We start from the raw sequence: 23,051 nt of genomic DNA, 5'->3' as shown, positions 1-23,051 counted from the left end.
GATCGTTTTGACACTATCACGCTACTCTTACTAACTCCTCAAGATAGCTACTCAAAGTCAAAGGTAATATTTTCTTTCTTTTTATTTGTGATTTCATATTATTTTTACATACATTTACTAACTTTTCTACTTTTGTGTGTTCCATATCCTCCTAGGGCACTATACGTGCCGGTTTCCTAATTTGGAAACCAAGTAGAATTTGACCGACCGCGAGCGAGTTTGAGAGTGAGTATACATGGTTTGTTTGATTTTTCTTTTCTTGTATGTATCATCATTATGTAGAGTATGAAATGGAAGCAATGATAATTGTACAAAATGCATAAGGAAGCTCCAAAGAATGAATGATGGATTCTAGCAAGATAGCATTTTCGACCACTTTATTTTATTATGTAAAAAAAATCGTTATTTATTATAAAATTAAGAAATAAAATTTTTACAGTAATCTTATGTATTTAGGAGTGTATGAAACTTGGAATTTTATAAAAATAAATTTTAACCAATCCACAAAAAATCAGACATGAAGACATAGTAACACCACAAATTTCTTACTACAGGTCTGTCTATTTGCCAATTTTCGACCAATATCCTTTTTTAATAATAAAATTTGAATTAACTATCTAGAAATAAGATTCCTTAAGCTTTGTAAGTTGGGGTCACACGTTCCCATAGGATAAATACTCTATTTTTTATGATTTTTACAAAACAAGGTATCAAAATGATAAACTGATTTGAGGCTGTTTTCCCCAACCAAGCATACTCTTTTTATTTGGCATATCAAATGACTTCTAAAAGGGGAGAATTTTCTACAGAGCATTTATATGCTTGTCCTTAACATACTATTAAAAGGATCTTGCCAATTTCGAAGTACTTTGACCATTATCACCCAATTCCCCATTAACGTCCCAAAGTGGAGTGTTTTTAAAGAAAATTCATCATATTTCATTTCAACAGTTAGATGAATCCCAATTTTTGATATGTTATATAAGACTTGTAGACATTTCCAAAGACCTATCATATGCTCAAATCCGATTGTTAGAACATGAGTTATGGTGTCCGAAATATTAGAGACACTTTAAACCCTTAAGCTTTTTAAGGAAAAATGGAATGAACATTATTATATAATTTGTGTCACCCTATTATGTATACCTATGGTTTTTTTAAGTCATTTGAGGAAGTTATAAATTACTCATGCCTCAAGTTGATATTAATCCAAAAAAGATTGTATCACTTTAAGACTAACACTTTTTTTTTATTTTTTAAAAAGTCTTCTTCATCCTATGGCTATATGAAAGGAGTATTATAAATAATTCATTTAGTTTGGAATGGAATGTCTTATAATTTTTAAATAAATCTTGTTTAAGTTTTAATTCCATCATCGTTCGGAAGAGCAAAATTTCCTTATGCATTTCTTAATAAAGAGACAACTAACTTTTAATTAAGCAAAATATGGCCTTGCATGCTTATATCATTTCATTAATAAAATAAATCTTTCGAGTTATGGTTTATGGCTTATATTTAAAAAGAGGGTTAAGTTGAATATTCAATCATGATAGGTTATAAGATGATCTATTTGCCGCGGAGAATTATACTTTTAAAGTTTTATTATCTATGATAGATCGCTTACTTAATCTAACATGATTAAGGTTTTCAACATATACTACCTATCATTTAGATTTAAGCCATATAGAATGTCCATTCTGCGTAAGTCAATTTCATACAATCTAAACACATTTCCTTCATATTCTTCTCAATTCATACCAAATAAAATTCCTTTTTTAGCACACTCAAATAAGCCCACACAATCTCTTTTTGGAAGTTGGTCAACCCTAAATAAAGTCGTTAATTAAAACGCATTTTACAAACAAAATCATTCTCCTCAAAGAAACTCCTATGGTGTCGCTGATTCTAGTGACTTCCTCAACCTTGATAAATTGACCTCCACCTTGAAAGCAAGATTGCTCAACCTCATTCAAATGACCTTATATGGATCGACCACCTCTCCTAAAAAAAAATATAAACTTTCTTGAAACCTCGTATGAAATTTCGACCATGTATAAATGGACGTTTGTAAGAATTACGTAGGGTTTTGATCCGGGAGTGGATTCAAATCCCACAACGAACGGTACGTAGTGCAACTTTAATGCTCAAACCCACCATATATCGTAAGGTTTAATTCACTTTTATTTTACATTTGAGTGTGATTGACAATGTGGAAATTTTCGTGTTTTTATGCATTAGTTTAAGGAAAAGTATGTGAATAATCATAACCAATTAACAACGTATTAGTAAGAGCCTGTTCGTTAGAACAGAGGAAGAGACGAGTTCCAAACGTTCGATCTTCCTAACTTATACCCCGTACCTAGATCTCTGATTTTCCTAAGACCATAATTATATAGTGCCTCATCTAATGGAGTCAATGTCATTTTCTATTTGAAAACGATCATAAACAAAAAGACCGTCTTTATTCGGGCAAAAATAGAGTGTCGACTCTAATTTTTATTTTTTTTAGTCAAATTATCGACTTACGTGGTATTTGACTTCTAATTTTAATTAGTAAAAAAAAAAATGGGTACCACAGATGTTACTTTTGATTCCTGCCCCTTTTGGATTTGACTCCTAGATGTTCCGTTTGGGAGACGTTCCACCCAATTTGCTAAAGAGGTGGGGGATTGTATTGGGGAATGCTTAGATGTTGATGAATCTAACCCTCTTGGCTTGGAGGAATATATATGAGGATCAAGGTGTTGGTGAATATTCATAAACCCCTCCACCGCGGGATCAAAATTGCAGTGGAGTCGGGACATACTAAGTGGATCAGATTTAAGTATGAAAAGCTAGGAGATTTTTGCTATTTTTGTGGCAAGATTAGTCACACTGACAAAGATTGTGATGAAAAGGATAATTGTGATGCGGATTCCCCGATGGTGTTTCAATATGGTCCTTTCCTATCGGCATCCCCTCATCGATCCAAAGTATCTACTATTGAACGAGAAAGAGAGAAAAAATGGATGGAAAGATGTTAGCTAGGGGAAGGGTGCAACGGTTGGAGTACAACAACCCTGGTGCTATTCGTCTCGGTCCTCCTAGGGCTGCGAGGAAGCTTTTGTTTTCTTCTCCGAAATCGAACACTGATATGACACTGATGCCTTGGTCTATCTCGTTGATGGTCGTGGCTGATGAGAGCGGCACAATGGTTCTGCGACATACTGCTGCACAGGAGGTGAATGCTGCTGCTCATATTGCTAATTCTGGCGTTGGTGAGAAGAATACTATGGAGCAGATTGAGGTGTCGCATGGCTCAGAGAAGGGGGTGACCATGAAGCAGGCAGATGATGGGAATGTGACTATGGTTGCCAAGAGTAAGCTCAAGATAAAGATCAGAGGTGATGAGGCCGTGGATATGGATTTGACTGAAGGCAGAGAGGTGAGCACTTTACCAAAGAAGAGGGGGGCCGAGTCTATAGCTGATGGGGATCGACTTTATATGGACAGTTTTCCTGAGAAAAAATTGAAGTTAAGTGTGAGTAACTTTTCTTCTGATTTTGTTGTATCTAAAGTAGAGGGTCTTGGGGATGCCCAAGCCCTCGAAAAACAATGAAAATTTTAAGCTGGAACTGCCACGGGATTGGCAACTCGTGGACAGGTAGAGGTCTCCAAGATATATGTTGGAAAGATAAGCCAAATATTGTCTTTGTTATGGAGTCTATGATTGATGACAAAAGACTTAATAAAATAAAAGATAAATGTGGCTATGTGAACGGTGTTTGTAATAGTAGTGAAGGTAACTTTGGGGGGTTTAGGGATGTGGTGGAAGGATATCAATGTGAACGTGGTGTCTTATTCTATGCATTATTTTGCTATTGATATTCTTGATAATAATAACATTGCAAAGCGGAGAGAAATTGGGATTTATGGGTGGCCAGAACTAGCTAATAAACAGTTGACATGGGATTTAATGACTAATCTCAAAGCAGAATGTGATTTGCCATGCGTCATGTTTGGTGATTTTAATGAAATTGTTAGCTTGTCGGAAAAGGAGGGAGGGCCGATAAGGAGTGAGAGGTGTATGGATGCTTTTCGATGTGCAATGGATACGTGCTCTCTTCGTGACCTTGGTTTTAAGGGGAATATTTTCCCTTGGGAAAGGGGCAATTCTATAGAGACGTTTGTTAGGGAGAGATTGGATAGATTTCTTGCTGATGAGGAATGGTATCTTTTGTTCCAAAATTATAAAGTGACTAATATGCCAATTTTCAAGATTAATTCGGATCATGCTCCTATAATTATGTCTACTGAGAAAAAGCGTCGGGACTTGTATAGTGGGAATTCTTTCAAGTTTGAATCGTTGTGGCTCTCCAATGAAAATTGTGGGTCGGTGATTGCGAAGGGTTGGAATGAGGGTGCGGGTTTGAGTATTATGCAGAGGTTGGCGGTTAGCAGTGGGGAGTTAGCATCATGGGCTGCCCTTATTTTAAGGGTTGTGAAAAAACGAATAAAAGCTATTGAGAAGGAGATTCGGGAATTAAAGAAGGGCCTTATGGATGGTGGGAAGCTGGAAAGATGTAATGTGTTGATGGTGGATCTTGAATCGTTACACAAGTTGGAGGAATCCTATTGGCATGCCAGAGCCTGAGCAAACGAGCTTAGAGACAGATTTCGACAAAAACACCAAATACTTTCAATTCACCACAAGGCAAGTGAACGAAAATCTCAAAACAAAATTGATGGGTTATGGAGTGATGATGGGGTATGGTTTGAGCAGAGAGCCGATTTGGAGAGCCTTATATCTTCCTAGTTTGAGAATCTTTTTGCTACAAGCTCTCCGACCGGTTTTCAGGATACATTGGAAGGGATAGATAGTGTTGTTACGGAGGCGCCGGGACAATTTTTTGGGGATTTTGTTTTTATCATATCTTTTGATTCCGAAGTCCAAATAAGTCATATAATATGTCGTTGGAAAGCTATTGAAGTCTAATTTCCAACCCAATTAGAAATCAGATTAAAATTTTTGTAGTTAAAAATATATGGCTGAATTAGTGGAAGGATGTCAGTTTTGGATAGAGTTTCGTATTTCTTTCATATTTTTTTCTTTATAGCTCGGAATTAATATTATAATATACCATTGGAAAGATATTTCAAGATCTATCCAATCATAATTTAAAGATTACAAGGCACAAAAATAATATCTGACTGTCTTTGAACATCTTTAAATTCGAATAGAATTAGGACTTTAAAAAAGGAAAGTTTTATTCAATTTCAAATTCTTTGATTTTATCTTTTCAAAAAGGATAATTAAGATCTTTTAGAAACTCATAGAAGATTCTAATAAATCCTAATTAGTTTAGGAATGGGATTAAACCTTTGGACCCTCCACATGATCATTGGATCGTAGGTAAAATCCGGTTTGGGCCCAATTTAGTATTTTGGCCATAACTTCCTCATTATTCATCAGAATTGGGCTTATAATATATCGTTGGAAAGGTCTTTTCAAACCCCATCCAACTACACTATTATTGGACCCTTATCATGGGACAAACCAAATTGTACTGGCTATTTTTCATAAATAGGGTGAAAGAAGAAATATTTTTGAAAACAGAAAGAGAGATACTTTAATAAATACATCCACATTACTAGACCTTTCACACTTTTACTTCATTCGATAATCAAATGACATGAAAGGTATATGTAGACACCCAAATGTGTCTCTCCAATACCAAACCCAGTGATGAATACCTTTCATGTCATTTGATTATCGAATGATAGCGAAAGTGTGAAAAGTCTAGTGATGAGGATTTTTTTTTTTTAAATATCTCTTCTATCTTTTTTGAAAATATTTCTTTTCTTACCCTATTTTTGAAAAACGTGCATTCTAGTTTATTTTGGTCCATGATATGGGTCCAATAAATGTGTAGTTGGATGGGGTTTGAAAAGACCTTTCCAACGATATATTATAAGACAAATTCCGATGAATAATGAGGAAGTTATGGCCAAAATACTAAACTGGGCCCAAATCGGATTTTACCTACGACCCAATGATCATGTGGAGGGTCCAAAGGTTTAATACTATTCCTAAACTAATTAGGATTAATTAGAAGCTTCTATAAGTTTTTAAAAGATCTTAATTATCCCTTTTGAAAAGATAAGATTAAAGAATTTGAGTTAAATAAAAACTTTCTTTTTTTTTTAAAATCTTTCTGTTTTCTTAAATCCTTATTCTATTTGAATTTGGAAATTATACTTCAAGAGCTTTCCAACGACATATTATATGCCTTATTTGGACTTCTGGATCAAAAGATATGATAAAAAAAAAATCCGCAAAAACTGCTGTCCATCGAGTTCTATTTCGATTCGAATTCGGATTCTCTTCTTATTCTTCGACCCTCTTTTTTCTCTATAAATAGAGGTCATATCTTGTAACACCCCCGATTTACTAACCAAAATAAATAAGAATTAAAGGAAAAATAAACAACCTTTAAATAAAATAGCGGAAGCATACACCTAAATCGGAGGTATTACCGCCACACTCGACAACCTGTCAAGTGTTAAGGCTTACAAAATCCCAATTATTACAACCCAATAAACTAGGTGAGCTATTTATTCAACTTTACAAACTTGTTATAAACAAACTAATCGATCACTTGAGCTCCTTTAGCTACGATCACTTGATTAACCTGTTTAAACAATCTTGACTGCTCACCATTAAGGACAAATTCCAAAATAGATCGTCGCAGGGCCACCATAAGGAAAAGACATGGCCGCAAACACAAGTAGCACAACAAAATAACACACACGTCAGCAGCAAAAAACTGAGTAATCACCACATATCAGAATATAGAGTATAATAGGATAATCAACATTACTAGCTCAATTAAATAATGTAGTTCAAAACTACATAACACATTGTACTCTGAAAATAACCTTTATCAACTCAACTTCGAATAATAATAATCCTTTACTCAACTCATAACCAATAGTGTGCCATGCTCTTTGTTCTATACCTAGCCTTGGACATGGGTAATTCGAATAAAACTAACAAGTATAAAAACTTGAGTACTCCCAATAATTAGAAAACACCTTGAACCAGACCATATACGGGCCAATTCCCACTGTAGGGGACTATAGAAAAATAGATAATAAAGATTGTACCTCATTCTTAACTCATGATTATTACCCTCTTACCAACAAGCCCAGGACTAAGTCATATAACGCCGAGCCTCAAACCAAGAACAAAATAATAATTCTCAACCATATGATCTCATACATCGATCAAATAACCATTCACATGATAATAAATAATATCTCAATATTGGCACAGGTTCCCAATTCATATATGACGACATATTCGGTTTATAAATATCTCAACTCTTATTAGGCTAATACTAGTACCCAAAATTAATTAATTATCAACCCAAAGTAATACTCTGCATTAATAATCCTAAAACCTCAAGAACAATACTCCCTATAGCAATAACAATAAAAAAACCCTAGAAATATAACACAATCATTCAATATAACAATAATAGCAAGACAATTAAATCAGATCATATCATAAAATTATATGCGTCAATCATATATACATACACTCAAGCATATGAATATCCAATTATACAATAATAATATAAGGTACTAATTATACAAACAATTCTAAAATAAATCCATGTGATTACCTTGCCAAAACATATCCAATAACAATTATAGAAGACCACGCATGACGGCATAATTGCTATATCTTCCATAAGACTGATTGTTAGTGCTCTTTGATATAAAAGGTTTTTATAAAGATTAATCAAAAGCACTTAATATGATAATGCCAATGACTGATGACGGCGAAGCGCAAAAGCAATTCTACTAGAGTTAAATTGTAGAGATCAGAATAATAATAATATAGGGTGAAGCCATGAAAGGTATTTATAGTTTCTTGTAGATGAATATTATTATTATAATATGGTTTCAAAACTTTCCAAACTTTAAAATAAAAGTATGGGATTAGGAAAGTTATTTAATAGATAAAAATAACTATTTTTTTTATAGAACATATTATATAAACTGATAAAATATTCGGGTATTACATATCTCCCCTTTTTCAATCACCAATTCTCATCAAGAATCTTTTGATTACTCTCTCCCTCTCTTTTCTAAACTAGCTTTTTGTACACAAAATTCCGCATTCACTGGATTTAGAAACACCTAGCATTGTTCGAAGTTGCCTTCGCCCTAGACGTGAAAGGTTTTAATTTCTGAGGGTTTGGTCCCAAATCTTTATTTCAATTATTTAATTTAATTGTTTTGATTTTATATTTTCCTTGAAGTTACTAAGGTGTGTATTTTGTTATTAGAAAGAGGTACGAAGCATCCAAGTAAGTGCTTTAATTGTTTACATTTTTATTATGATATAGAAATCATGCTTAGGTTGTTATTATGATTCATAGTGTCATGTTAGGGTGTTTTGATCTTCCTAGTATCATGTTTAGGGTAACAACTATAATTTCTAATATCAAATATGACAATTGTGATTCCTGCGATGCTTCCTATTCTCTTCCTAATAGCATGTTAGTATCATGTTAGGGCTAAAGCTTTGATTTTTATTGTTTAGTGACATGCTAGGGTTTGTTATTAATCTTGTTAATATCATGCCTAGGGTCTTGCTATTAATATTATGCTTTAACATGATTATTTTGATGATGATTATTATTATGATGATTATTATTTTAATTTATTATGTTGCTTGATTATTTATAGTTATTGCTTGATCACGCCTGTGAGGGTCCTGCTAGAGTGAAGGAAGTGAAAAAACCTCTTTCACTCTAGCGGGACGAAGGTAAGTGGGAACGAGCGGAGCGAGAGCTTTTATGCATGTTTAAAGGGAATTGGTACTTGTAATCATGCTTAATAAGATAATTAATAATATTATTTAGGGTTAATATGATTATAATTCAAGTGATCACCAATAATAGTTTTATTTGTGCATTAATATTCAACCAACATAGATAAACATGTTTAGGGTTAATCCTATTGATTGCATGTTAGTCAGAAAGCGCACATGAATACGATCTGAATAAAGTAGAGGCCTATTATTAGGGAAGGTTCAATCTATTTTAGGTTGGATTTGTACCTTCATCCCCGAACTACCAGTCATGGTTCCAGACCTATTGGAGTTAACGATCTCCTGGATCGTTAAGGGGTGTAACCTTCACCTCGTGAACGGTTTACAAGTTCCTAAAACTTGTTGGCGACTCTTTTTCTCTAGCTTCTTTCCCTTTTGATGCCACCGTACTTTAGTGTATAATCACAGTGAGGTTCAAGTTTGGGGTAATGCTTGAAATATTCCCTACAGTATACATCACTGGGTTTGGTTTTGGTTTTGGGGAGACACATTTGGGTGTCTACAGAGGGCGTAGGTGTAGACACCCAATTGTGTCTCCACAAAACCAAACTCAGTGATGAATACCTTTCATGTCATTTGATTATCGAACAAAGAGAAAGTGTGAAAAGTCTAGTGATGAGGATGTTTTTATTAAAATATCTCTTCTTTCTGTTTTTGAAAATATTTCTTTTCTTACCTTATTTTTGAAAAACGTGCATTCTAGTTTAGTTTGGTCCATGATAAGGGTCCAATAATAGTGTAGTTAGATGGGGTTTGAAAAGAACTTTCCAACGTTATATTATAAGCCCAATTCCGATGAATAATGAGGAAGTTATGGCCAAAATACTAAACTGGGCCCGGTTTGGTGTTTATATGCGGCCCAATGATCTAGGGGAGGGCCTATTATTAATTATCATTCCTAAAGCTATTAGGATTGATTATATTCTTCTAGAATACTCTCCAAGGTTCTTTTAAATCCTAATGGAGTTAGGATTGATAATTATGTTTTAAAGAGTTTGAAATTGAATAAAACTACTCCTTTTGAGAATCCTTGTTTTATACGAAGTGGAATATATTCAGATTTTATTTTCGTGACTCATAACTTTTATCCAAATTTTATATTATTGGATAGATCTTGAAATTATCTTTCCAATGATATATTATAATATTAAATCCGAGTTATAACGAAAAAGATATGAATGAGACATGAAACTCTATCCAAAACTGACACCCTTCCACTATTTCGGCCATATATTTTTATCTAAAAAAGATTTTAATCTGACTTAAATTTGGTTGGAAAGTAGACTTCAAGAGCTTTCCAACGACATATTATATGTCTTATTTGGACTTCCGGATCAAAAGATATGATAAAAACAAAAACGCGTGAAACTGATTATTAGCGACTGCTAAGGCTTGGCGCCTGGCGCTAACCTTCTGCGCCTGGCGCTAATTTCCATCGTCGACGCTAATCAAGTTTTATGCGCGTCAGAACTCTGTTTCGATTTTCTATCTTTTTTGGATGATTTTCTCTATAAATAGTCTTCTAAAAACTCCGTTTTGATTCACCAATTATCTCTCTCACCAACTCTCATCAAGAATTTCTTGTTCTCTCTCTTTTTCTAAACCAACTCTTTTACAAACAAAATTCCTCATACATTAGCACTAGACACACCTAGCATTGTTCGAAATTGCCTTCGCCCTAAACGTGAAAGGTTTTAATTTCTGAGGGTTTGGTCCTAAATCTCTCTTTCAATTATTTAATTTAATTGTTTTATTATTTTCCATGAAGTTACTAACGTGTGTATTTTGTTATTAGAAAGAGGTACAAGGCGTTCAAGTAAGTTCTTTAATTGTTTAATTGATATTTTGATATAAAAATCATGTTTAAGTTATTATTTTGATTCCTAGTATCATGTTTAGGGTAATTTCTAATATCAAGAACGATTAAAAGAATGATTCCTAGTATCATGTTTAGGATAAAGAATAAGTTCCTTAAATCAAGTATGATTGTTATGATGCTTCCTATTTTCTTTCCTAATATTCATGTTAGTATCATGTTAGGGCTATATATTTGATCTTTATTGCTTAGTGACATGCTAGGGTTTGTTATTAATCTTGTTAGTATCATACCTAGGATCTTGCTATTATTATGCTTTAACATGAACATGATTATGATTATTGTTGTGTCGAATTATATAATTTAACGTAATTTGTTAATTTACGAATTGTTTTACGTAATTTGTTAATTTACGAATTATTTCATGTTATTTGTTAATTGACGGATAACTTATATATAATTTAATTATTATTATGTTGCTTGATATTTATTGTTATTGCTTGATCACACCTTTTATGCATGTTTAAAGGGAATTTGTACTTGTAATCACGCTTAATAAGATAATTAATAATCTTGTTAGGGTTAATTATGATTATAATTCAAGTGATCACCGATAATAGTTTGTTTGTGCATTAATATTCAACCAACATAGATAAACAAGTTTTGAGTTAATCTTATTGATTGCATGTTAGTCAGAAAGCCACATGAATACGATCAGAATAAAGTAGAGACCTATTATTAGGGCAGATTTAATCTCTTTTAGATTGGATTTGTACCTTCATCCCCGAACCACCAGTCATTGTTCAAGACCTATTGGAGTTCCTAAAACTTGTTGGCGACTCTTTTGCTCTAGTTTCTTTCCCTTTGGACGCCACCGTACTTTAGTGTATGATCACAGTGGGGTTCAAGTTTGGGATAATGCTTGAAATATTCCCTACAGTAGGTCGTGCATATATGGGTGAAAAAAGAATGTATGACCTATTTGAAGGTGTCGAGGAGAAACCTGAGAGTTCCAGTTTGTTTCGATTGGAAGAACATCGCTTGTTTTACAGTCGATATGATGGAAAGAGGATTAAGACACAGGTAAACAATGTGTTGGTTTTGTGTGTGTTTGTGTTGTTTTTTTTTTTCATGATAACAATTCCTTATTTTACCATGGTACAATATTAATAAGCCCATTGGATACATCCTTAATAATTTATGTCAAATAGTTAATTTTTTTTTATGTCAAATAGTTAATTTTTGTATGTCAAATAATTAATAAGGCCATTGTGACTTTGCATCCTTAATAATTTATGTCAAATAGTTAATTTTTTTTTTTAAGTGTAACATCTGAAATACAAATAGAAATTCAGTTTTGAAGGGTTCATATCTTCTTATTATGGTGGTGGCTACAATTTTAATGTCTATTTTTTTCCAATAGGATTCCGACTGGGCAATCTGTAAGCTGTGGCAGCCACCATCCCCTCCTACTAGGGGTAGGGGAGGACCTAGGAAGACTTGATAGAGACTGAGAGTAAGAAGTTGGAAGGTGGGAGGACTCGCTGGAAGAAAAAAAAGAGAGGCTATTTTAAGTTTCTGTTTTTTAGACTAAAACTAATCTACTATTGGATGTTGTATTTAAACTAAATTGGAGATTGTATTTAAACTAAATTGGAGGATCTAACTAGATTGGAGGTTGTATTTAAATTAAATTGAAGGTAGAAATACTGGATTAAACTTATTTTTAGTAATTTAGTAATCTAATGTAACTCTTTCTGAAAGAGTTAAGACTTGTAGTTCATTAATCATAATTATTATAACATTGAAATGTCTTTCGCCTATCACATTAATTAAAGGCAAATGCTGAACCTTTGTATAAAAGCATTATTATAATAGAATACTAATAGAATACTTTAGAGGAAATATAATAGAATACAAATCAAAGTATATATATAAGAGCACTTACAATGGGAGTACTCTACCCCCATATTTCTCCAATTTGGGAGGATACTCCCATTGTGGTAAATTTACCCAAAGTACTCCATATAGGAGTATTTGGAAGCATACTCCAAATATGGAGTAGTACTCCCATGGTACTCTTGTATAGTGGACCCCCCAACTATCCTATTAATGTTTGACACTTGTACATTGTTGGCCCACTTCTTTTCTTCTTTTTTTTTTCTAATTTGTAGTACAACAACAATAATGCAGTACTTTAAAAAAAATAAACAACATTGCAATACTCTACCCAGTCAACAATGCAAACGGAACTTTATCAAAATATACATATATATATTTTAAAATAAAAAAAAAAAAAAAATTTGAAACGGCTAGTTTCTAGGGGATTTCAAACAAGAAGAATTTGTAGTAATTTTTATATGTTGTTGTAAGTTTGTAACGGTAAAAAAATTTTACATTATATATTTGTCACAACTAATTAACTTTCATTCATCTATTCCTACATATTCCATATTTCTCACAACTAATTAACTTTTTTCCTTTAATTATTCTCAACTAAGAAAATCCCATATGGATAATAATAGTGCAAACTCACAAAATACACCAAATAATTTCCAATTTGATCATAATCTTCTTAATAATCCTCAATTTCAAGCTATGGTACAATTATTTACTACTCAATCTAACCTTAATAATCCAAATAACACTTCACAAAATCCAAATTTTGTTTTTCCAATGTCTCAACATTTTCAACAAATGGAATGTTCTCCGGGAGGAGATGCTAGTAGCAATGCAACTCCAACTTCCGAAATTAGGACGGCACGCCACCTTGAAGAAATTGAAGATGTTGCCGTCGAATTGTTTCCCGAAGAACCAAATGTCATCGTTAACAATAAAAAAACGCAAAAGCAAGCAAAGAAGACGTCACAAGCAAAAGTGTCGCAACAAACGAATGAGTTGCAACAACCTAAGGTATGATAGTTTTTAAAAATATTATTAGCAATAACCTAAGGTGTGATAGTTTTTTAAAAATTATTATTAGCAATAACCTAAGGTATGATTGTTTTTTAAAAATTATTATTAGCAATAACCTAAGGTATGATTGTTTTTTTAAAATTATTATTAGCAATAACGAACATTATTATAGATAATTTAATTACAACCCATCAAACAATATACTATTCTCACTTGTACACATAAATTTTTGTAAATGATAATAATAAAAAGAATTTTTGTAAATGATAATAATAAAAAGAATCTTTAGCAAAACTTACAGTAGTGTAGCATTCTTGTAAAGATTAGATGATCTAAGATTTATTTTAAGAGATATATTATTACATTATATAGTGCATATAATCAATTAATATTATTATGGCTAACTAGTTTTATTATTACTTTATGTATTGTATTGTTTTAATTAGTTTGAATATTATTGTATGATCAAAGGGGTGGTCCATAAAGGACGATGAAGCGCTAGTATCCGGGTATATTAATGCCGGAGGAGATGTCGGAGAGAGTACTTATCAAACAAAAGTTAATTTGTGGGATAACATTGAAGCTCTCTACAACAAATCAAGAGAAGAAAATCCCGATTGGAAAATTAGTAAAAGGACCAAGAAAGCTTTGCAAGTTAGGTGGAATCATATTAATGAATTGGTTGGAAAATGGGTTGGATGTTACTCATTAATCCGACGTAACCCACCACAAAGTGGAGAATCGGAGGAAGATATTGAAATGCATGCTCACGAGAGTTTTCACAAACAATATGGTAAACATTTTGTGTTGACACATTGTTGGCAAATTATGAGGAAAAAAAAGAAATGGGGTGCCGGAACTATGCTACTACCTTCTGATAGTCGAGGAAGTAAAAGATCAGAGTCCGAGTATTTAATAGGTGATAGTGAAGAAAATCGACCTTATGGGGTTAAGAAGATGAAAAATAAAGGTAAGGAGAAGGCTACTTCTTCTTTTGTCAACATTGATAGTTTGACCTCTACTCTTGATGAGTCTAACCTTAAGAGACATGAACAAGGAGAAAGGATGTATTCTTTAATCAAAGAGCGAAGTGAAGATAGAAAACGACAAAAGGAGGAGGAGGCAAAAATTAGAATTTTCAGCATACTAGCGACAAATCCTAATCGTGATAGCGATGATGAAGAATTGTATCGGAAGTTGAAAAATGAGTTTAGGGGTAGATTTATTTAGTGTTAGTTATAAAAAGTTGAATAATTATATCCTAATTGTTACAATTTTATTGTTTAAATGATATTGTATTGTAATATATTCCATTGTTGTTATTGTAATATATATTTAGTTAATTTATATAATGTTGTTTAGTTCAAATTAAGATTCTTTGTAATATATTGCTCTAATTAATTTATGTGAAATATATTAATTTTTATATTAATTAAAAACAAAATAAAAAAAAATCTTGTAAGCTTTACCATTACAATATGTCATGTCCTATCATATAATTGCTGACATATCATGATGATGTACCTAACGTTACTTGTACTAGTCTTATTGTTTCATATAATTTAAATCCAACATATTTGGATAAGATATCTTCACTCTTATCTTCAGAAGATATCTAGTAATTCTCAACCATTAACTTTTACTTTCTTATCTTCTATATCCAACAATATCTTATCCGTGATTTTATGTTCACTTGATAAATTATAAGTTTACTTCACAATATAAGTTCACTTCACATTATACTCCATATATATATTTACTCTCCTTCTGTGAAAATATCATTGTTTTTTGCACAAATTGTAAAAACACTCAAAGTTTCACAAAAAAAAAATGAACTTTGACTTTGGTTCAGGTTCATCAAGTTCTAGTGATGAAATATATGATTGGATGTTGATGGATTTCATTCAGGAGAGTGAACGTATACAAGAGGTGGAGGATGTAATAAGAGAAGTGGTTACCTCTGCTGTTCAACAACCCACAACTGAGAGTTCACGACCAAGATCGAGGGACTATGTGCCAAGAGATCGTGAAGGGGCTCACAAACGTTTGGTAGATGATTACTTTAGTACCACGCCACTCTATAATGATGTAAAATTTCGACAAAGATTTCGCATGCGAAAGCCAGTTTTTATGCGCATTGTGAATACTTTAACCGAAGTTGACGATTTCTTTAAGCAAAATGCAGATGCCACTGGGAAACTTGGTGCTTCAAACTTGCAGAAGTGCACCGCGGCAATAAGAATGTTAGCATATGGCACCTCGGCTGATCATGTTGATGAGTACCTCAAGTTGGGTGCAAGTACGGCAAGAGAGTGTCTTACTCATTTTGTTGACGGAATTATTACTAGCTTTTCTGCAGTTTACTTGAGGAAGCCAAATTCTGATGATGTGTATCGTCTCCTTTGTGAAGGAGAAAGTCGTGGTTTTCCTGGCATGCTTGGGAGCATTGATTGTATGCATTGGCAATGGAAAAATTGTCCAGCAGGGTGGAGAGGCATGTATCAAGGAAGATCTCGAGAGGCAACTGTAATCTTAGAAGCCGTTGCTTCTTGGGATACATGGATTTGGCATGCATTTTTCGGGACACCTGGGTCAAATAATGATATCAATGTCTTGCAGCGATCACCGGTATTTGATGACTTACTAACTGGACGAGCTCCAGAAGTTCAATACAACGTAAATGGAAAAACGTACAATATGGGTTACTATCTAACGGATGGTATCTATCCGAAATGGGCTGGTTTCATTGATGCCATAACTGCTCCCCAGACTGCTAAACATAAACTTTTTACTATGAAACAAGAAAGTGCTAGAAAGGATGTGGAGCGGGCATTTGGAGTACTTCAAGCTCGATTTGCAATAATAAGATATCCTACTTTGGCATGGCACCCTGAATTATTATGGAAAATTATGATGGCATGTATTATAATGCACAACATGATTGTAGAAGATGAACGTCATATGTATCGAAATTATCAAGATCCGTGTATTGATTTTGCGGAAGAACAACCCGAGACACTAGCTAGTTCATCAAGTGAAAACGCTAATCGCGGGCCCATCCTTGTTAGTCGCGGAAGATACGAGTACATGGATCGAGATTTAAGCAGATTTATGGGCAAAAGGGAAGAGCTTCACAACAAACAAATACATGTGTCGTTGAAAAACGATTTGGTTGAACATGTTTGGAGAAAGTTTCAAGGACCAAATTAAACTTAAACAATGTGTGTAAGAAAAGGAGATTGGTATTGTTATCATTATTTTTATTTTTATGTTAATTTTAATTTAATGTCGTTATTTTCTAGTTATTGTTGTTTTTAGTTTCATGTTGGTTTGTTATTATTTCAGCTATTAATGAATGTTATTATTAATGCAAATTAAGCGTACTATTTGATTATACTATTTTACAAATATTTACTATTTTATTATCTTAGAAAGTTAACTATATGTTTACGTTTTACTAACAAATATTTTTACTATAATTAAAATTTAAACAAAATTAATTTAATACTAAATAATAATAGGTACAATAATGTAGTGATATATATAATAATAGGTACAATAATGTAGTGACAAATATATATATATATATATATATATATATATATATATATATTAAAGAGATAGAGAATAAAAGAGTATGACAAGAGGATCCTCTTGTTGTGGGAAATTATGGAGGAGGAGGAAGATGAAGAGTATTATGATAGTGGAAAGTGGGGTATAGGAAAAAGTAGATGATGTGTCAAAAGGAGAATGGGAGAGAGAGGGAAAAAGTATGGAAGTAGAGTACTCCCATTGGAGATGCTCTAAGGCTTAATATTGTAGTCAGAAATAGTATGAAATATAACAATATGTATATGTAGCCACTCAAGAGGATGGATATAAAAAATGCATGATAAATTAATTCAGTAATTTTATATAGTATATGATTAACAATTTTCAAAACACCGCATATGTATATAGATAATGAACTAGTTTAGATACTAACATGTTTCCTGATATTTTCCACCAATGCCTCCACCACCACCACCTCCTTTTCCACCTCCCCGTAGCCTCCACTACCACCACCCTTACCACCATGCCCCCCTTTAGGGCCACCTTTCCCTACTCTACCCCCCACCACCACCACTATATAGTTAATTTATGTTGTTTTAGCGTTTGCACAGTATTTTAACGTACGATACATGACACGTTTTTGCTCTTCCAAGATAACATGAAAAGAACTAAATTACCATGCAAAAAAAAAAAAAAAAAAAGTTATCTAGCTCCACCTATTCGTACTTAATAGGAATAGACATCCCTTTTAATATAAAAATAAAAAATAGCTTAACATATTTGGCTAATTGTAAGCTTTCTTATAGTGAAAGTGACAAATAAATTAAATCATAAAAGTAGTAAAATTATCTTTTATTAGCAGCAGTTTATAATGAAACTTCGTAACACCCTAAAAAGGCTACATAATATAACCTTACATCAAAGTAAATGACAAGATCAAAATGACATAATTTATACTCTTAACTCCTAAGTCATAGATTTACTAGGGATTAAAACGTGACAACTATTTTTTTATCACATGTCACGAAATAATGTTCCGTATTTCCATTAAGAGTATGAGTTGTGTATTTATATAAGAGATTAGGGCTCATGAATTAGGCCTAGTAGCTATATAATATATACACTAATATAGGCCCTAACACCCCCCCTCAAGTTGGAGCATGCAAATCACAAATGCCCAACTTGCCAAGTAAATACATGAATTGGCTTTTACTTAAAGCCTTGGTGAATACATCCGCTATTTGATCTGTCGTCTTCGCATAAGACGGACTAATTACACCATCCTGAATCGCATCGCGGACATAATAACATTCAACCTCAATGTGTTTAGTAAGCTCATGGAAGATTGGATTCTGCGAAATGTACAATGCAGATTGTCCATCACAAAATAAACTCATTGCGCGGGGATGCAAGACTCCCAAACTAAGAAGTAGAGCCTTCATCAACCACTTCAACTCATTATTGGTTTTAGACATTGAATGAAATTCGGCCTCTGTAGAAGACTTAGCCACAGTGTCCTGCTTCTTAGTCTTCTAAGATATAGGGGAAGCACCAAGAAACACCAACCAACAAGAAATAGAGCGTCTCGACAGAGGATAACTAGCCCAATCCGAATCACACCAACCTGTAATATGCAAATCACACTTTGAACTCAATAGGATCCCCTGATCCAGACATCCTTTTAAATATCGCACCGTACGGAGTGCGACCTCCCAATGATCCTGTCGCGGTTGGTGCATAAATTGAGAGAATATATGCACCGCATAAGCTTAATCAGGTCTAGTAAAAGATAAATAAATTAAACAACCCACAAGCCATCGATACATTTTCGGATCAGAAAGAAAAGATGACTCTGATTTAGCCAGAGTATGATATGCTCAATAGGAGTACCTGCCGGACGTGCCCCTAGCAAACCAGACTCTGCAATAATATCAAGTGTGTACTTCTGTTGACATAAAAATATGCCTTCCGGACTCCTTGCAACCTTAGTGCCAAGAAAATACCTCAAGACACCCAAATCTTTCATATGAAAACAGTCACTTAAATAGGATTTGAATGTTGCAATAGCGGAAGAATTATTACCAGAAATAATTAAGTCGTCAACATACACCAGAACACTAAGTTGAATGGACCCAGACCTAGTTTAATTTTCAGAGTAAAGAGAGAGTAATCAGAGTATGATTGCAAAAATCCGTACCTTTTCAGAGATGTGGCCAATTTAGAGAACCAACAACGAGGTGCCTGGCAAAGACCATACAACGACTTCTAAAGACGACACACCATACCTAGTTGAGAGCCATGAAACCCAGGGGGAGGTTTCATATAAACCTCCTCATCAAGATCACCATGAAGGAATGCATTGTGAACATCTATCTGATGCAATTCCTAATTCTTTGCAACAGCTACAGCAAGAAAAATCCGAACAGTTACCATTTTAGCCACGGGAGCAAATGTCTCGGTATAATCAATACCCTCAACCTAATGATTATCGAATATAACCAAACGAGCCTTCAATCTCTCAAGTGTGCCACCAGAGTAAAGATTTACCTTGTAAACCCACCGACAATCAAGAGCTTTCTTACTCGGAGGTAATTTTTCAAGCACCAATGTACCATTATTTTCCAATGCATCAATTTCTTTTTGCATTGCCTCTTTCCACCCCTCATCTTGCATTGCCTCTTTGAAACTACATGGCTCAACCACCGTACCAATAGCCGCAATAAAAACACGGTGTCGCAAAGAAAATTTATCACAGTTCACAAAATGTGCTATAGGATATGGAGTACCTGAGGAGCTAGGAGTGGTCGATGAACATTGGGGAATAGATGGACTCGGAAAAGATATAGTGTGTGCGACATAATCACGATTCCATCTCGATGCTTGCCTTGGACGTTGACTATAGTTCAACACAAGAGAAGAAGTGTCAGTGGGTATCGGAGCAGCCACCTCACGACTGTCCGAAGCAAGAGAAATGGTAATCGGAGCAGCCACCTCATGGTTGTCCGAAACAGTAATAGGCGCAACACTGGAGCTGCTCTCTAGGCTGTTGTCCGTGCCAGAAGGCAACACAGGTGTGCTGTGGCCGTGGCTGGGAGCTGCGGCAGAAGACTCCATGGGCTGACCGTGGTTGGGGCTGGTAGGGGTTTCATGCATAACGACCTCCTCTCCAACCTCTTCATGCTCCAAGTCATCCAAAAAATCACTATCAACCCCAACAACCTCGGGTGTCCCTCCCTCAACACTCAACCTCGTTTCCCCATGAGAAATAAACGGAAATTCACTCTAATGAAATTTGACATCACAAGATACAAAAATTTCACTGGTTTCTAAGTCATAGCATTTCCAACCTTTCTTCCCATGAGGGTATCCGACAAACACACATTTTCTACTACGTGAGGCAAATTTTTCACCCTTTACCTTTTGATTATAAGCAAAATATAAACACCCAAAGACACACAACTCATCTAAGTTTGGTTGTTTATCAAAAAGTATTTCATATGGAGTTTTATTGGCCAACAAAGAGGAAGGAGTACGATTAATGACATAGATCGCCCCAAGGACACACTTACCCCAAAAAGTAATTGGCAAATTGCCTTGGAACATCAAAGCACGACTCACATTCAATATATGTTGGTGTTTACGCTCTACCCGACCATTTTGTTGAGGTGTACCAGCACAAGAGGTTTGGAAAAGAATGCCATTTTCAGTAAAATATGGGATCATGGGTTTGAATTTTGTGCCATTGTCACTCCGCACACATTTAACATGAACATTAAATTGACATTTAACCATATCAAAGAAAGAGCAAAAAGAAGAATAAACTTCAGTTTTGTCAATCAATAAATAAATCCAAACACCACGTGAAAAATCATCAAAATCGTCAAAAAAGAATGAGCACCACAAGTAGAAGGCGTCTTATAAGACCCCCATAAATCACAATGTATCATCTAAAAAATATGACTAGCTCTACTGTCACTATTGGGAAAACTATCCCGAGAATGTTTAGCTTGTGGACAAATTTTACATGGTTTATTTAAAAATTTGCTACTAGAACTAGCACTGATAGTAGGAACTAACTTGACAATCTTGTCTGACGGATGCCCCAAACGACGATTCCATAGCTCGAATGTCGAAACCTTCGGATATGTCACCGTACACACTTTAGGAACATGCCGAAAGTAGTATACTCCATCTATCCGTTAACCAGCTCCAATCAGGCTCCCCGAGTGTTGCACCTGTATAGTACATAAAGAATCAGTGAATGTGACAAAACATAGAGAATCATCAATCATTTTAGAGACCGAAATAAGATTGCAAGTCAAGTGAGAAACAAATAACACATGATCAAGAATAATATTTTCGGCCAAATACACACGACCCTCCTTCGTAGCAAGGGCCTTAGCACTATCTGGGAGTCCAACCGGGCACGGGTGAATGAAGTGTACATCAAATAAGCAAGAGTCGTCACCGGTTACATGGTGTGAAGCACCGCTGTCGATAATCCAAGACAAAGAAAGAGACTCACCACTCATCTTATCTTGGTTTTGATTATTAACCATTGTCACAAACGCACGAACATGTTCAGGTTGTAAGGCAGAAAAGGCAGAGAGAGTTTCATGAGAGAGCATAAAGTTAGAAGAAGTGTCCCCAAGAGAAGGTCCCACGGCATTAGCTCGAGCCGTGGGTCTGCCATGGGTAGAAGTAGAGGCAGCAGCAGCAGGGGAAGCAGAGGACCTGTTGTTGTGCATGGTGAGCTGTTGTCCCGAAGAGGATGCCCCCCTTTCTTCCCATATTTCTCTAGCCACCAATCAGGGTAGCCATGAAGAACAAAGCAACCCATATTGTCGTGTCCGAAACGTTTGAAATGAGAACAAAACAACCTCGACTTATCCACCTTTGGAGTGGATTGAAAATCCCTCCCATTAGAGGACAAAGCAAAAACGTGAGCTTCGTCCTTCTCCTTGCTTAGAGCAATACCACGAGAGTGTTCCTCTTACAGAAACGCTTGATAGGCACGATCGAAAGTCGGAGGAAGTTGTTGAGACAGCAAATTCATCCTCACAAGAGCATCCTCACAAGAGCATAACGATCATCGTCAATTCCAATTAGAAATTGATGCAATTGCTCCTCCTCCTTATCTTGTGCGTATTTCTCAGCAACATCGCACTCACACTTACCACACTCACTACCGTGAGGGGGTTTGAGGCGAGTCAGATCATCAAAGAGTCCCATAAGCCTCGTGTAATACTCCTCGATGCTCATGTTTTTGGATTGTGTGTAGCCGGTGATCGCTGCCCTTAGTTGCTGAAGACGAGGTCCATTAGCCTCATGGAACCTCCTCTCCAAATAATCCCAAAGCTTTTTAGCTTCCTCAAAATAGGGAACGGATGCAGCAATTTTGGTATCAATGGACCTCAAGACCCACGACACCAACATAGACGAGTTTACGGTTTCCCAGTCAAGAATTTTCTTCTTCTCACTCGGCTTGGAGATAGTGCCATCAACGAAGCCGAATTTTCTTTTGGATTTCAAGGATAGTGTAATCGCACGAGACCACGCCAAATAATTATCACCCTTCAAGATGACATGAGAGATAAGGTTTCTGGGTTGATCAACCGAACCTAGGTAAAAGGGGGATGAAGGATCGATCTTTGACTCGTCCACCATTGTCAATTATTCAATAGAGAAGATTAGAATTTAGAGATTAGAGATGTAGAGATTAGAGTATAGAGATTAGAGAGAGAAAAAAATTAGGGTTTTTAGAGTTTAGAGTGAATTTGGCTCCAATACCATGTCACGAAATAATGTTCCGTATTTTCATTAGAGTATGAGTTGTGTATTTATACAATAGATTAGGGCTCATGAATTAGGCCCGGTAGCTAT

The 23,051-nt window shown here is 34.8% G+C and overlaps 2 protein-coding genes across 2 annotated transcripts; one reads left to right on the top strand and one right to left on the bottom strand.

Moving 5' to 3' along the window:
- Window positions 1-3,802: 3,802 nt before the first annotated feature.
- Window positions 3,803-4,633, top strand: LOC145559302 (uncharacterized). Its single transcript, XM_081620728.1, has one exon. The coding sequence runs from the start codon at window positions 3,803-3,805 to the stop codon at window positions 4,631-4,633; it is 831 nt and encodes a 276-aa protein (XP_081476854.1).
- Window positions 4,634-22,226: 17,593 nt separating this feature from the next.
- Window positions 22,227-22,835, bottom strand: LOC145559301 (uncharacterized). The gene has a single exon (XM_081620727.1). The coding sequence runs from the start codon at window positions 22,833-22,835 to the stop codon at window positions 22,227-22,229; it is 609 nt and encodes a 202-aa protein (XP_081476853.1).
- Window positions 22,836-23,051: the final 216 nt, after the last annotated feature.

The sequence above is a fragment of the Chenopodium album genome, chromosome 9 (assembly GCF_948465745.1).
Source record: "Chenopodium album chromosome 9, dcCheAlbu1.1, whole genome shotgun sequence".
In the NCBI taxonomy this organism is placed as follows: Eukaryota; Viridiplantae; Streptophyta; class Magnoliopsida; order Caryophyllales; family Amaranthaceae; genus Chenopodium; species Chenopodium album.
The sequence above is the reverse complement of the archived record's forward strand: the minus strand, read 5'-3'. Positions and strand labels throughout refer to the sequence as shown.